The sequence below is a fragment of the Polyodon spathula genome, chromosome 49, assembly GCF_017654505.1.
Source record: "Polyodon spathula isolate WHYD16114869_AA chromosome 49, ASM1765450v1, whole genome shotgun sequence".
Taxonomy (NCBI): Eukaryota; Metazoa; Chordata; class Actinopteri; order Acipenseriformes; family Polyodontidae; genus Polyodon; species Polyodon spathula.
In genome coordinates, this window is record NC_054582.1 from 2,297,519 (window position 1) to 2,313,309 (window position 15,791).

The window sequence follows — 15,791 nt, forward strand, 5'->3', positions numbered from 1 at the left end:
CATCTGACCTCACTGCCCGTTTTTTTATGTGCTATGCAAAGCTGTATTTTTGGTCATTGCAGCCTCTAATGCTTTTAAGTCATGCTCTCCCTCTCCCTCTTTTCTCCTTTTTGGCGCAAATTACATTCCTCCTTTTCTTCTTACCTCTGGTGTTTCATAACTGTTAAAACCTCCAGCTGTCTTCACTTTCTGGAAAAGTAGGAGAGCTCCTAATAGGTAATGCAGGAGGCTAGGTGCAAAGGGTTATTAATCATGAGAATTTTCTTGCGCCAGCCAGTCAAACAAAATGTTTTAGTGACCACACACTACTTGCAAACCCGAAGGAAGTGTGTGAGTGGAAAAAAAGCCCCCCTATCCTTATGACCTGAGGTCTCCAGAGTCTTGCTGTAAACTGAGCATTAAAAAAGGCCCCCAGATGCTGACTAAGTTTTTCCATTTTAGTCTTTGGTGGTTGACAGTGATTTATCTGTCTTCTCTGCACAAGCCTGCTAAGCCTCATTCAGCAGACAATGAGGTAGACCATATGGAGTTCCCCCTGCTAAAATAATAAGCACAGAGCAGGACAAATAAAAGGGGAGTGGAGTGAACATGACTGATCTTTTATGCCTGCCTTTTCTGAGGCATTTTGTGAGTGTGCATGTGCGTGTGTGTGTGTGTGCGTGTGTGTGTGTGTGTGTGTGTGTGTGTGTGTGTGTCTGGAATACTTTATCTGATAACACTCTCTGGCTGTGTCTGAATTCAATCTTGTTTGGGGAATGTGAGGATTGCAGTCTGGAACAAGGGGAAGTGCTGGAAAGTGTTCCCTTTAAAAATAATATGTATATATGTAGGCCTATATATGTTTGTAGATTTGAGTGAGTTGCTCAGATAGTCTTAAAACCGCTTGTCTGACAAAAGAGGAGTTTGAAAACTTTATACTGTAGCAGGATTCTAATGAAAATAACTGAAGTGCCTGAGGGTGCTGTCTTTGTTCCCTGCAGCAGAGTTCACTTTTGTTAGCTTTGGACTTTCATACCGCACTGACTTTGCCCATTTTAGATACAGCTTATTGTGGCTTGAAATTGGAGCATTGGCACACTGCCTTTTTTCCCCTGTAAGGGAGCCAGTATAAACCCAGTCGAGGTTTAGCAGCTCAAGAGTTCTCCAGCCAGGGGGCGTGTACCATACTTTCGATCTTGTCATGTGACAAGCGTATCACTGCAAAGGATTGGTTGGCTTCCGTTATCATTTAGAATTTGTTTAATCATTCTGCTATGTATACAGCTAAACTGGAGCAGTAACACACTGAGTGCAAGGGGGATTCCCAATGTATTTGAAAGCATTTGGCACATTTTAAAGTGCTGTGATGTACTATTTTATCTCTAAAGTAGGTGCTGATGACCTTCAACTTCCTAATTGCAAGCACCAGCAGTCCCTTTTTACTTGTTTTTGTAAAGCATACAGAATCAGGTAAATGACACACAATACAGCAATTGAATTCCCAAAACATCTGTGTTTATTTAATGAATTGCACACAAAAATAAAACAGGTCGCCCCTATACCAGCAATGGTATAGGGGAATCCAAAAAAAAAGGGCGGGTTGCAGTCCCAAACACTCCAATAACCCCAATCCTCCATGCACGAAACTGTGCTCTGTGATCCTGGTGAAAGTGGTGCGAGTGTCTTTGGTACGCTGTGTGGTGCTGTGCAGTGAAGCAGTGAATCGTGGGTGTGAGCTGGCTCTGGGGCTACAGCTCCTGATCTCTGGCTTACTCTTTCTCTTGATTTGTAGCCAATACAGATAATTAGAGAGAACTATACAATTGCAATTAATTATGAAAATATGTATTATCAGACTATTCCCAGATTCACTACTAATTGGATGCTATTTGGCATGCTTCTGTCTGGGGCAGCTGAGGTGCTGAGCTTTTTCTAAGCTTTTATCACACGCGGTAGAGGAAGATTTAAAAGGACATGGGGTTCAATGTGGTATAATTACTGTGCAGTCACTGCACGATAGCAATCACCACACTGTAACAAATTTGCCTGCGGTTGGAATAAATAGTGAGTTCCTTGTCTGCATTCTTTAAGTAACCCTGGAGTGAACTCTGGGGTAAGGTTATCTATCTAACCCTAACCCTAACCCCCCCCCCCGACGGTTTAAGACTGTTGAGCCTATTATTGCTGGAATTGATGAATTTGACCAAAGTACTGAACTTGGATTCATACTACAGTTTTGGCCTGCATGAGTGTGACTCAGAGTCACGGTGGATTGCCAATTTCTATACTAGAGATGGGGTTGAGGGGAGAATTTGGAGATGCAAAAGTGAATTCATTGTGCCTTAAATATGCAAGAAAAAGGAAACAAATTTCTGGGACAATTGTCATGGAAGCTACTGGTAAAATATTCTTTGAAGCATTTTCTCTACTGTATAGTCTGAAATTAGTTACAGAATATACTTGATGCTGTATATAGTTCAGATTTTACCACACTTGTCTGAGGCTTTAGAAAACATGTGCAATAGTTTAGAATCATATTATTATGTTTATGCTTTTAACTATAGCAAGCGTTTAATATAAAATACAGTTGACACAAAATATTGTGTATAACAAACAAACAAAACTGTAAAATATGGTTTGTTCCCTGAAATTGGATGCTATTTATAGATGACGTATGCTATATCTGACTGATGTCTGCAACTCAAACAGTACACTTTTTATCTCAAGTGATCCTGTGGCTTTCGTGATCTGAGCCAGCGATTTAAATCCTTTTGTAGTTATTGAACAGAACTTGTAATTAAAACTTGGCACAGCAAAATAAAGACTAACCCCACAGTTATTACAATGAGGAATTGTATGTGATACACAGTTTGTAATTGAGATAAAAGCAAGAGCACATAATTGCACATACAAAACCCTAATTAGATTGCCTTAATACAGTCTATACAGTGATCCTGATGATTTGGACCCTGATATACAGACCAATGGACTGAAAATAAACTACAGCTAAGAACTTGGTTTTATACCAGGAAGCATCAACAACTGTCACTTCAGAATTTAAGACCTACAGTAATATCACTATTGGGTTTATACTAAGCACTGGTCATCTCCTTTATAGCAAAGAAAAGCATATAGCTAAGTGGCTTACTTCTGATCTATACCCAGTAAAAATAAAGGTGGGTTCAGACATGAATTTATGAGAAGGAAGGTCAAGCCAATGTTAGAAAAGCATGCTGCGCAGAAAGCGCAATGTTATTTTCAGGAGATTTATAGCCTGTTTTGGGATTTTTTGGCTTCCATGTTGGAGGAATGAGGTACTGACATTATTCACCTGGCATACAAACATAGACAGGTGGAGTGTGTGTTAGATTGAAGATATCATCAAAAACATTATGAGTATTACATTATTATTACTTTTTTATTACTTATTTTTTAACTTGGCATTCTATAGTTTAAATAGCTGTACCCAACAGATTTTTAGATGTGTAAAAGATTTTCAGTTTTTAGATGTGTAAAAGAAGCAGTACCACAGTTCGCCTGAAAAAAAAACAAACATTGGCAGTGACGTCAATGAATAGCATACAAATAAATAGATAAATAAATAAAACTTCTTGGTATTTAATCACTTCCTGTGAGGCAGGTCATGTGACCAGTGAAGAGAACTGAGAACCGCTTCTGTGTTTTCTGGTCAGTCCACCTCACATGGGGTTTCCCACCCAGGAGTTCAGAGAGAGAGGGTTCTGATGTAGTTACTGTTTTTTTTTTTTTTTTTTTCAGCAGTTACCTGCAATATAAAACATCAGATGCTGAAAACAATTAAACATGTTTAGGAGCTTTTGTCTCTTCTCATTAACCTTTGTGAGTACAATTTATATATTGCAGTGTTCAAGGTGGAATGTGTATAATTATGTAAAGTGATGCTACAGTAACTTTAGATATATGAAGGTTATATAAGCTTTAAGAGGGACATTTAAAAAAAAATGGAACAGATCTTGCAAGATATCAGGTGAAAGAAACTTGCTTGGCCATGCTTATTCTGTAGCTGTCAAATTAATTTGCTGCTAGACTTGCTTTTTGAAAGGGAGACCTGTTAGAGCCAGTCGCTGGAAAGCACACTGCAGCAGTCAGGATTGTAAACATAATAATTGAAAAGATAAGACAATCAATCCATCGGTGTACTAACGAAGGCACAAACGAAACAAGTGTGTCTGCTTGAGTTCTTGAGTAGTTTAGGTTTGCGAAAGTCTCTGATGGCTTTTCAGTCACATCAACGTTTGTGAATAAAGAGGCAAAGATGAGTGAAGGGTTAAAGCTGTAACAGAGCAGGACTGAATTTGCATTAAAAAAAATGACATTATCTATCATTCCTTGTACACCCTGTATGCCCTTGCAACCCACAGTGTGTTGATCAAGAATAGAGACTTTATCCTGTTGTTTGTAGATTGTCTTGGTTGCTTAGCAAGCATGTCAAGGCAAGCATTGCAGTTTAAGCTGGAATTATAGTTCTGGGCAATGTATAGTACCCTCACTCTGAATGAGTGTGCATAATCTGTTTCCTTTTAAAATGGGCGGGATCCTCCAGCATGAGACAGAACAGCTGTTTGTAGTTTAACAGCATCAAAGAACTTCAGAGTCTTAAGTGTTTTTCACAGCAATCAGAAGCTGAAATAGAAGGTTATCTTGTGGCTTGCCACCTGACACCATCAGATATGGTTCATCAAGGAGAATGGGCTGGAGGATTACCAGTACTTGTCTGTTGTCAAGTTGATGTATAGATAACTGTATGTCTGGTGTCTGTCTGGTTACATAACTGTATGTCTTGTGTCTGTCTGGTACCTGACTTTTAGAACGTGCCTACATGCCTTTCACCAAATCTGGTCTTTGCCAATCACTTCACTTCCACTCTCCAATAAGAAGTGTGGCACAGTGGGTGCTATTACTTGTTGGTGGTTAGGGTATCATGTATTTCATGCCAACTTTAACCTTGAAAATGTATTAGACATTTCACACTTAATCAAAAAGCAGAGGGATGTCCTCCAACAACACGCTGTGTTCACTGTCAGTTCCTCCATAGTGACTCTTTGCCATAGTACTTAATCTGCCAACATGCAAATCATGGCTGCTGGCTTTTGAGATGTAGGGCAAACTGCCAGATCAGTGCCGGTGGAAATATAGATTTAGTTGCAAGTTACAGTAATATTAGAACCGCTGTAGTTTTTGTTCTGTAACAACTGAGTAACAAAATGCAACAAAGTAATTGCTTCTGATTTTGTACAGGATATTTTGGCTTCAATAGGCTGCCTCACTGGAAGTAGAATCTTCATAGATTTGTCCAGGTTTACAAAAGTTCCTCTATGCATCTTCAATATGCTGTATTTATACTAACCTGGTAGAACTAAACTGAGGCCAACTAAGATTCAATTCAAATGCATAATAAAATGCAATCAAAAGTTTACTAGCTTTCTTTGCAACCACATACCTAAATACTGATGTTTAATAACTCTGATTTACCTCTTCCCCATGCTAAATGTACTGGTTTGTATTGTGCCTGGAACATTTTGTATTAAGAAACATGTTTGCCATTACTTGTGCCTGCTTAAGATTAGCACTGGACTTCACCTTATGTGTGAGTGTTTAGAAGCCGATGAGCTATTTTTATTGAGGTGAACATCACACACATGTGATTGACACTCATGTAAGGCAGCAAATCTGTGTTCAATAGATTGAACGGGTACACCTTCTGTGTCATAGACATTTACACTGAAAAAAATACCTGATTTAGTATTTCTGGTTTATGTCTATCTTTGATTTTTGTTGCCGTTTAAAATTTGACATTGATTGTAACGTTGAGTAAAATACTGTGCTGTTGAGGAGTTTATTTGTGGTTACTGTTTAAACATTTAACCCTTTAAAGCTTCAGTTACTATCTCTTAGCTCTATTCATATTTTGATATTTCTGGCTACGGAATAAATCAAAAGATGCTAAAATGTATTGACAATGTTGACCCAAGAAACAAGGACCAGGGGTCACAAATAGAGATTAGATAAAGGGGAATTCAGAACAGAAAATAGGAGGCACTTTTTTACACAGAGAACTGTGTGGGTCTGGAACCAACTCCCCAGTAATTTGTTGAAGCTGACACCCTGGGATCCTTTGAGAAAGTACTTGATGAGATTCTGGGATCAATAAGCTATAAACAACCAAAGTTTTTTGTAAACTTTCTTATGTTCTTATGCTGATATATGCCTGTAGCATGAATATTAAATGTTTGGTTGATTCTTGTGGCCAGATTATTTTAATCACGCTGTATAGTGTTTTAGAACAAAACTAATGCATGCCTATGCACACAAGTGGGAATGAGAGGAACAGACATATTCACTTTATGTCTGAGGGAAATATCTGAAGGAACCTTCTAGCAAAATCCAACTATGCCTGCCTGTTAAATGGCCCTATTCCTCCTCAGGACCTTGATTCTCACTGGTCAGATAGCCTTACAGCGCAGTGTGGAACAAGAACACCTTGAGCAAGGGAGAGGATGTGAATTTTAAAGCTTGCATAGTTAGCATATCCCCCCCCCCCCCCCCCCCCCCCGCAGAGAGAGCAATGACCCCATTATCGGATACCTGGAAATGGAAGCCCCATTATCGGATACCTGGAAATGGAAGAGTCTAGTGAACTTGGCCTGTATGAAGATCAAAGCGTTCAGTTATTCCTCACTCCGATTAATAGCATCAGCACACTCCAGTTCCTGAAGCCAGTCTGCAAGATACACACATCTTCCAGTTCCACTTAAACAGTGTGGGGTGCATTAGGGGCTGGACTTTGAACTGCAAATCCTTCATCACAGACTCATGTCCGATTCAGGAGGATCAAATGTAGCTACAATAACAGATCCTGCTTTAGATTTACTAGCACAGGTGTCTGGTAGGTTTTAATGCTATATTAGAGGAAAATGTGTGGTCCAAATCCATCTATAAATAAAGCAGCACATTTTGGACTGGACTTACAGTACTAAGCCTTTCCTCCAGCGCAAAATCTGCCAATACCAAAAATGCACTATTTACAGAATGTAGCAAAAATGTAGTGGAATCCTGTCTGTACAGGGACAGACATTTACTAAATAATTTTATTGCACAAATAAAAACCTGTAATTCCGCTAAGTGCATTATATCCATTTAAAACTGAAATAGAATTCCCTTATTTCCCAAAATATCCCAGGGTTGTTGAGAAATGCAATAGCACTTAAAACCAGGGGAACAGAACAAGGTCATCTGACTTTAGACTAGTGTTGTGTAACTGTCACCAAGAGAAAGCATTTCACCTGTCACTCACTGCCATAACCTGCCAGTCAACCAATTAGCCAATCAATCATTTGTGCACGGAATGGATTCACATGGGGTTTGTGAGCATTCAGGAGTCAGCTGTGTGAGTAGGGGGCAGTTCTTCTCAAAGCTATCCTGCAGGTGTTTGCATCTGAAAGGGACGCATCATTGAATACCTCCCAGGAGCAGCAACTGCCGTTCGTAGGTCTACAGCCAACCATCTTGGAGCCTTGGAGCTTTCCTTTTATGGTAAAAGACAAACCTGGAACAGACCCCCTGCAACTGATCTGATAAAAGCAACATAGTAAAGCTCTTGTAATTTGTGGGAGAACAGGGCAGGAGGGGTATTTTCTCTTGTGTTTTAGGTTTGGAATTGTTGTGAAATTGAATTTAATAATATAGTTACTGGTGTTCAATTAGTTTAATGTGCTGGTTTAATTGGTAAAAAATAAAATATAAATAACAATTAAAAATAATTTTGCATTGTATGTCCACTCTTCCTTCCTTTCGTTACCTATGGCATATTTGTGCAAGGTATTAAACATTCTTTAGCAGTGATTGCTGTTGGTAGTATTAGCTTGGATTGTTAACCCCTGCAGTGATGCGTACTGTGTGCACTTATGTAGAGCATGGGCATTGAGAAAGACTTCCAGTCTAACTGTTTCTCATTGCATTTATTACGTTTCTTTTAATATTTCTAGATTTGATTAAATTTGGTAAGGACATTCTTTAGGAGTCTTTATTTACAATAAAAGAATGTGGGGATATATGAAGGTACCTGTCTATGAGCGTAGGTGTGTCTGAGTGTCACCCTTACATTTTTCCATGTACATGCATTAGACTTTTTTAAGATACCTATTGCTAATAACGGACGTATATTGAAAGGGGCCTACGTCGTTCAGCAGTGCACAGGGTGGTCCATTCTCATGAAAGACAGAAATATCACGATTCAGCTGTTACACATTCTATAGATGTCTGTCCCATCTTCAGCTGTAAATGAAAACCTGATACAGAAGAAGGTAATGTGGAGTCAGGCTTCTTATATACACAGACTCTTTGACAGAGCTACAGAATTTCTGTAAAGCTTAAATATGTATTTATTATAGCATTCTTTACTATAATATGCATTAATACAGTAAGTAGAAATACAGTAATTCAGAAAAAAGGCTTAATAAATAACACCCTTTAAAGTGTGACAAATTCCATTGGGAGCTGGATTGGCTAAAAACGGCTCTAATTGGATGAGAGCTCAAACCAGCAGAATCCAGGATTTGAACGTCCTATACTGTCAGCATGGGAGATACTATTAAAAGCGGAACTTGGGAATTTACATGGACATCTGGTGTGTGTCACTGCAAGCCCTGCCACCCTACAAAGCACAGCCCTGAGTGTAATACAAGTGTAGCCTCTGCAGTCCCTCATGTCAATTCGTAGGCCACGAACTTTGAAGCCTCCAACAAAAGGCGGCTGAAGGCATGCTAACTATGATAGGGGAGCCCCATGCTGTATCCCATACATAGAGGAATATTCTCATAAAAGGCAAATAATTCCAGTAGGTGTGGGAGAGGAAGACTGTTCTGTACACAACACTATTTATGCAATGCCTTCGCTCCTAGATCACATGTTCACCCTGACCTCGTCGTGTGACTGCTGGGTTTCAGCATGCAAGCCAGGCTTCATGGAGTCTAAATGCACAATTAAGTTCCTTTGTGATTAATTAAACATTACTGCGCTTGTTAAGCTGAGTGGTGTGAGCAGAAGCTTCTGCTTTTTGTTGGCATGGTGTGACAACCTAAAAGCTAAAGGCTAATACATTCATGTAAATCTTGCTGTTACTATTGTGCTTTTCTCAAATAGTTGGTTCTTATAAATAATTGGTTTCATTTGAGTAGGTGTTTTTGGCTCACCCCATGCTTTGTCTGCATGGTTTCTGATTACCGGAATAATGGGGGAATCACATAACAATGTAACTCGTAAGAGAGACAGTGATTGGAAAGGAGGTTGCTGAGATGTGCTGTGGAGTTCTTGAGGAGACGATTACACATTTAATTGCTGGTTTGTAGTCCTTTTGTGTCTTTAGATTACTGCTTTGGTCTGCTCTTTCTGGTTAGGCTTGCTGTGTTCCCAAACTCTGAAAATTGCCATTGGTTTTTCTTGTATTGTAAGACATTGCATTAATACTGATGCGGAAGGCAGTTTTTTCATTTACTTCTTTACCGTTATAAATGTTGACGAAAGAGGACTAATATTTGGATGAATATTTGTCTGTATACAAATGGCCAGGCTGTATGTGATTTTAGGCAAGGTAAGTTGACTCTGGTGTTAGTGTATGTCGAGTATGGTGTGTGGATGAATATACATTAGGAGTATTTACAACGTTTAATGAAAATATTATTTTATTATATATATATATATATATATATATATATATATATATATATATATATATATATATATATATATATATATATATATATATATATATATATATATATATATATATATATATATATATATATATATATATATATATATATATATATATATATATATATATATATATATATATATATATAAGCCATGATCGGTACTCATTTAAACCACGTGCCCTCACATGACTGTCTACCTCTGACTGTTGGTTGATGCGAATTTTAAAAACAAACATATCACACTACCGGTACTACAGCTGGCATCATCTGATTGAAAAGAACCTTGAATCAGTCAGATCTGACATTCGATTCCGCAAGGGGATGAAACTTGTAGGATTTTTTTATTTATTTATTTTATTTAATGCAGACATCACTTCCTGGGAACTTGGCGCCTCCACAAGGCTCTCTTTGGAGCCGTCCATGTCGGCGTTATTGCAGCATACTGGAAATACTGCTGGAATTTAAATAAAGCTTTCCTGTATGTGTGTACGTTGGCTGGCCTCCTCTCTTGTGAGACAGTGTGGCTTGTGACAGACCGGCTCTTGCCCTGTTGGAGAGTGTCCCATGTCTCCACAATGATGGCCCTTACTGGCAGCGGCGTGCGGTTTGTGTGGTTTTCTCAACACTGTTATTATCCTGTCTTCGACTGGCATTGGGAGCTCACTGTACTGTAGGTGTCACAGGAAAAATCCTCCCCCCACCTCTCACCTGCCAAGTTTTCATACTCTTGTGACACGATGACTTCTGACCTGCACGTACAGTAAAACTTGAATTATTGGTCGTCTGCTTTTTCCTTTGGAAAGTGAATGTATGGGAGTCGCCCCACTTCTTCCAGTTGGTATCACTTTAGGGACAAAACCTTCTCAACAGTAAGAGAAAAGGCTGTATACAGGTTTGTTTATTAAGACTGTGGAAGGACTTATGGGCAGGATCATTGATAAGCTAGACTATTCGTTTTTGGTGTTCTGGTACCTATTGCGCCACACTGTGAAAAATTTCTAACCAGAGAAATGAAAGCAAAAGCATATGCTGTATTGCAACAAATAAAAAAAACAAATCAAAACAAAATAGATACATTTCTATTTGAGAAGGCTGACTGGTAAAATGGCCTCCCCCTCCTCCTCCTCCTCCTCCCCCCTGTTATACTGCCAAATGGAAAGGCTGGATGCTTTGATATTTTACGCCAGTTCTGATCCGTAGTGCAGTAATTGTGGGTGACTTTGTTTAAAAAGTTACTGGCATTATTGTTCTCATTCTTCACAGCACTGTTAGCTTTGATAATGTTGTATATATGTAGTACAGTATTTATTTCTAAGCTTTTAGAACTTAATAGGGTTTTCATATTAAACTCAAACAAGTGGAAAAACTGTAAATTCATTTTGAAGTAAACAGGGTAGTTATATAGTTCAGCAGCAGCGAGATTGGATTCACAGGCGAGCTGGCAGGCACTCTGGAGAAATGGCTGGGAAGCGAAGCAAGGGAGTACTGCATGGAGCAAAGGGAAGTCTAACCAGTGGCACTGTTTGATGTGGCCTGTGTAAAATGTGATGATGTTTAATATGATGCTGGCTTTCAGCATCTGTTATTGGTTTTTTCCATAACATTGCCTTGTGTACAGTAATTGATACCTTGTCCTTTGGATATGATTATTTTTGTATTAGCTGTTATATAATGATAAGATTCAACTGCAAATTAAAAGCATTGAATGGATGACGGCTTCGGTTAAATTAATGGTTTGTTCTCATTGACCCATTTATACTTATAGGGTCATGTTGAATCTCTGCACAGTTAACAAGTAAAGCCAGGTCTGTGCAGTTTGACTTCAATTGAGGCAGTTGTACCCCTTACAGGTTTTAGTTAAGAAGGTTGTTACAGTATAGATAAATATAAGACTAATAAACATGCAGTGAAAATGATCCCATTATTTTCATCTGATTACGTTTGTAATTTCCCTGAGCTGCAAAGCTTCCTGCAGCTGCTGCTGTTGGTGGTATCATGAGGATTTCTGTTGAGTTAATCAGAGTGGCAAGAACACTTGAAAAGGGAGGGCTGGTGTGCTGTATTCAGTACTTAATTTAGTGCACTATAGGGATACAAACTGTAATGCATTTTACAGCAGGCTAACACACTGAACTTAGCCATGCCTAATTGCAATTGAATGCAGAACCACAGTTTGCATGCATCTTTAATTGTGAGTTAGTCAAAGCCAAGAGAAATTATTGCTTGTACTGTATAAGCATTTAATTCATTGAAGTTGCTTGGTCTTTGAAAGGAAGGGTTAATTACTGGTATTATCCCTGCTTGTAAGACCTGCAGAGGCCTGGTTTCAGCTGAAGCAGAATTAAAGCATTAATGGCTTAGCCCAAGGATATCAGGTGCAATAGCTAGAGCTGACAATTTGCTGTTCAGGACCGCTGTTGACGCTGTTATTGTTTTTGTTAATTCATGTGCAAAAATGCTTGCCTGTCTATCTCAGAACAAAAGGACAGCTCTCTGGTCCTATAGGGTCAAACTGTTAAAAAAAAAAAAAAAAAAGCCTTTTGAAAATTGTAGCCGTTTTGCTGCTTACATTAGTTATCCCATATTTAACCATTTTCCTGTCTTTTGTCCTCATCAGCCAGAGAAAGGACGTTGCTGTCTATTTTTCGGCTCCTCTCATTTTAAACTAGTACATATTCCGAATTCATATCAGTGCAGCTGTAAATAAAGAAAAAGACATATCATTTACAGGCTTTAGGGTAAACTATAACTTTATTCAACTTCCCAATATGGCATAACCACAGCGTTCTGAAGGAAATGCAGGAATAAGTCTGAGTTATTATTTATTTATTTGTATTTGTTTTACCTGTTTTTGAACCAGCATATTCATAGTACTGTTAGTAGGTTTATATTTTGGTTATTGTTCTTTAAAAAATCCTGGTAGAATAGAAGGCAGTTTTTGCCATTTATGACTTCTCAAGCATGCATCTGTTATTCATTTAACTGGTATCCAGAGCCAAGAAAGTACTGTATTGCTGATTGGATACTGTTTCCAGCAGTATTTTCAGCTGCTGTTGCAAATATTTGTTAATTTAGTCAATACAAAAAATGTGTCCTCCATGTTCAATACAAACGTTGGTTTGGTCCTGGGACTTGGATTTCTTTGCTCTCTAGGGTATTTTCAGTTCCTAGAATCAAAGTTATTTGAAGTGAATGAGTACGCTGCTACAGTCCAGATTGCCTTAGAACCAGATGTTAGGAATCAGTCCTAATAAGTCATTGGATACTTTCACTTAATATCTATTGATTCTGCTGTTAGTTTGACAATGAAAATATGCATCATTCTATTACAAAAAACAGAATGTTTTTTATTTTATTAATAATTTCAAAGTTTTATTTTATTACTTATTATTTTCAGTAATTCTCATTCACCATAATACGGTGGCCCTGCTGGGAGACTGGTCCTGAGTCTTTTTGTTGTAGTAGTTCTGAGTACCCCCTAGAGGGTGCATTTCTTGTGGTAAGAAGAGGGGGAAAAAAATGTTATCGACCTTGATTGTGGTCAAAACTAGTCTTTGACACTGTGAATATGAATGCGTGTACACTGGGTGTTAGGATTATGTAATTCTGTTGTCATTATATAATGGACTTGCTCATATTTTACCAAACATTATAATTATATGAGACACAGACTGCTACTAACTCAGACAAATTCAGGAAATATTTCATTTTAATGGAGGAGGAAAAAAAGCAAATTAAGGAGTCTGCCTGTCAAAGAGGAAGATTTAGTTGATCTGTGAGTTTTAGGTAGTCAGTGTTTAACACCTTTTGATCTGGAGGTTATGAGTTCCCTGTCTGGGGCAGCCTGAACACATGTCTGGATGCTGGATAAGTCTCTTAGAAAATTATGTTGAAGAGAATATGAGCGGCTGTTTTGACATGCAAAGCTGAGTAGAAAAGTGAATTGAAGTGTAGTTCTGAACTTCTATCTTTACAGATCAAAAGAAAAGCTGCCTAAAAAAACAATAGTATTTAATGGCGTGCTGTTGTTATTGTTATTGATTTATTTAACATTGTCTCTCTTATTTTGTATTTTCACAGCGGGCCCTGCAGATCTCTTGAAGATATTAGATTTTCACAATTTACCTGAAGGTGTAACAAAAACAACAGGCCTTTGTCCACACAGAAGATCTTCAAGTGGGCCAGATGTCGCTTATAGAGTAACAAAGGAAGCCCAGCTAAGCGCCCCCACGAAGCAGTTATATCCTGGTAAGAGAAACATTATTCTATATTCAAAGCACATACCACATGGAGCTACTGCTGTATGGGCAGGTATATGCTGGTGTATTTACCAGTAAATAAATATTTTCGCCTCAGTCAGTGTTTCCTCTAAGAATTATCTAGATTTTTTTAAATTTTTTTGGTGGAACATTTACCCATTCCTTCCCATCATAACACAGAAATACACTATAAAAATGTTACTAAAGAAAAAAAAAGTTTGCTTACACAAAAAACACCCACACACTAAAATACTGTGAGTTTTTTTTACATGTGACCTCCTAAAATATTACCATTTTTACCACCAGTAATAGCTCAAGTTAAGAAATAACTATATGACACAATAACAATCAGAATTAAATTATAATGCTGCCTGCCACTTTTAAATCAAACCATTTCAAATAGCAAATATACAGTACATATAAAGTACATAACACAAGGATGATTGTGGGGGAGCCACAGTTACTGTTTCTGCTTGAAATGAATGGAAACTAGGGTTTGGTCGTCCTGTCTATAACGCGTGGGATCTATCAGGTTTTACCAGCTTGTACTGGTGTCTCTCCAGGGGTAGGAAGAACAGACCTCCATCTCTGAAGGAACCGTTTCCTCTAATGTCAGTACATTCCCTAAATGATTGGTGCCTTGCATGCCTGGGAAAGAAACACATGACACCTGGTGGGAGCCATGAAATACAAAGTGAAATTGCTTTATAAGTAAATGCTGATTGTGTTATTTAGCAAGCACACAGGAACACTAAGCGGGTGTGGAATGAGGCTTACAAACTAAACTAATCTGTGGAGAATAGGTACATTTCCAGTGTGTGGGCTTGTGGTGATGTCACATATCAGGAAGTAACCACACACACAGGCAAGTTACTATGGGCTTGTATTTGTTTTATTAATAATAAATAAGACGTTTAAACAAAACAAAACAAAACACAAAACAAAAAGGCACGTTGGCCAAAACAAACAATGAACAGAGACCATAATACAACAAACTACAAATAACACAGGGGCGAGGCGTACCGCATCACAGGGCTCCATACATAATACTAAATAAAGCTCTGCCTCTTTAGCAGACCTTATTCTTTCCTGCCCAATTGTGTTATTCTGTGTTTGTTCTAGTTAGAGCTCATTTAGCTAAGTTCTTCTACAGTACTTTCAGTGTCTGGTTTTCCACAAATATGCAAGTGGGTTGCCATCTTCATACATGTAAGTGAAATAAACACCACTCTGTGGGGAATTTGCTTTATAGAACAAGCACAATGTCCTGAAAAGAAAATATGTTTCAGTCTAAATCACACATCTGCGTGTTGATTTGTCCAGTCATTCTGCTGTTGAATATGATTAGATGCAAGGATTAAGTTCCCCCTCAAATAAAGCCATTCAGTCTGTAGTGTTAAATATGATAAAGTAATTCAGTCCTAGATCTTTGAGCACTTGTTGTAACATCGCACCATGACAACGTATCACATTCATACATACATTTGTCAACACTAGGGATGGTAGCTTGACAACTTTTAAATTAACCTGTTAAAAAAAAAAAAAGAATAAATTCTGGAAAAGGGCCAACCACAGCACTATTATTAAAACCAGATTTTACCTCCCAGTTACATAAACTGATTTCCGTATTCAGAATGACATCATTCCTGGCCCCTCAGGTTAAAACGTGTGTTTAAATGCTGTTTATATAGGCTTGATCTTTCCATTGACGCAGAACACTGCTGTGTATACAATCTAGAACTGCATTGCACAGCTTATTGTTCTAACACTGTCTATAATGCATTGACTCGACCATTGCTTT

At 38.2% G+C, this 15,791-nt stretch overlaps 1 protein-coding gene across 2 annotated transcripts in view; it reads left to right on the forward strand.

Moving 5' to 3' along the window:
• col5a1 (procollagen, type V, alpha 1) overlaps nucleotides 1-15,791 on the forward strand; it is a 115,332-nt gene that overhangs the window by 13,814 nt on the left and 85,727 nt on the right. For both annotated transcript variants that reach the window (XM_041238600.1, XM_041238599.1), the window contains exon 2: nucleotides 13,812-13,979. In XM_041238600.1, coding sequence (XP_041094534.1) covers nucleotides 13,812-13,979 — 168 coding nt within the window. The remainder of the gene's footprint in view (nucleotides 1-13,811; nucleotides 13,980-15,791) is intronic.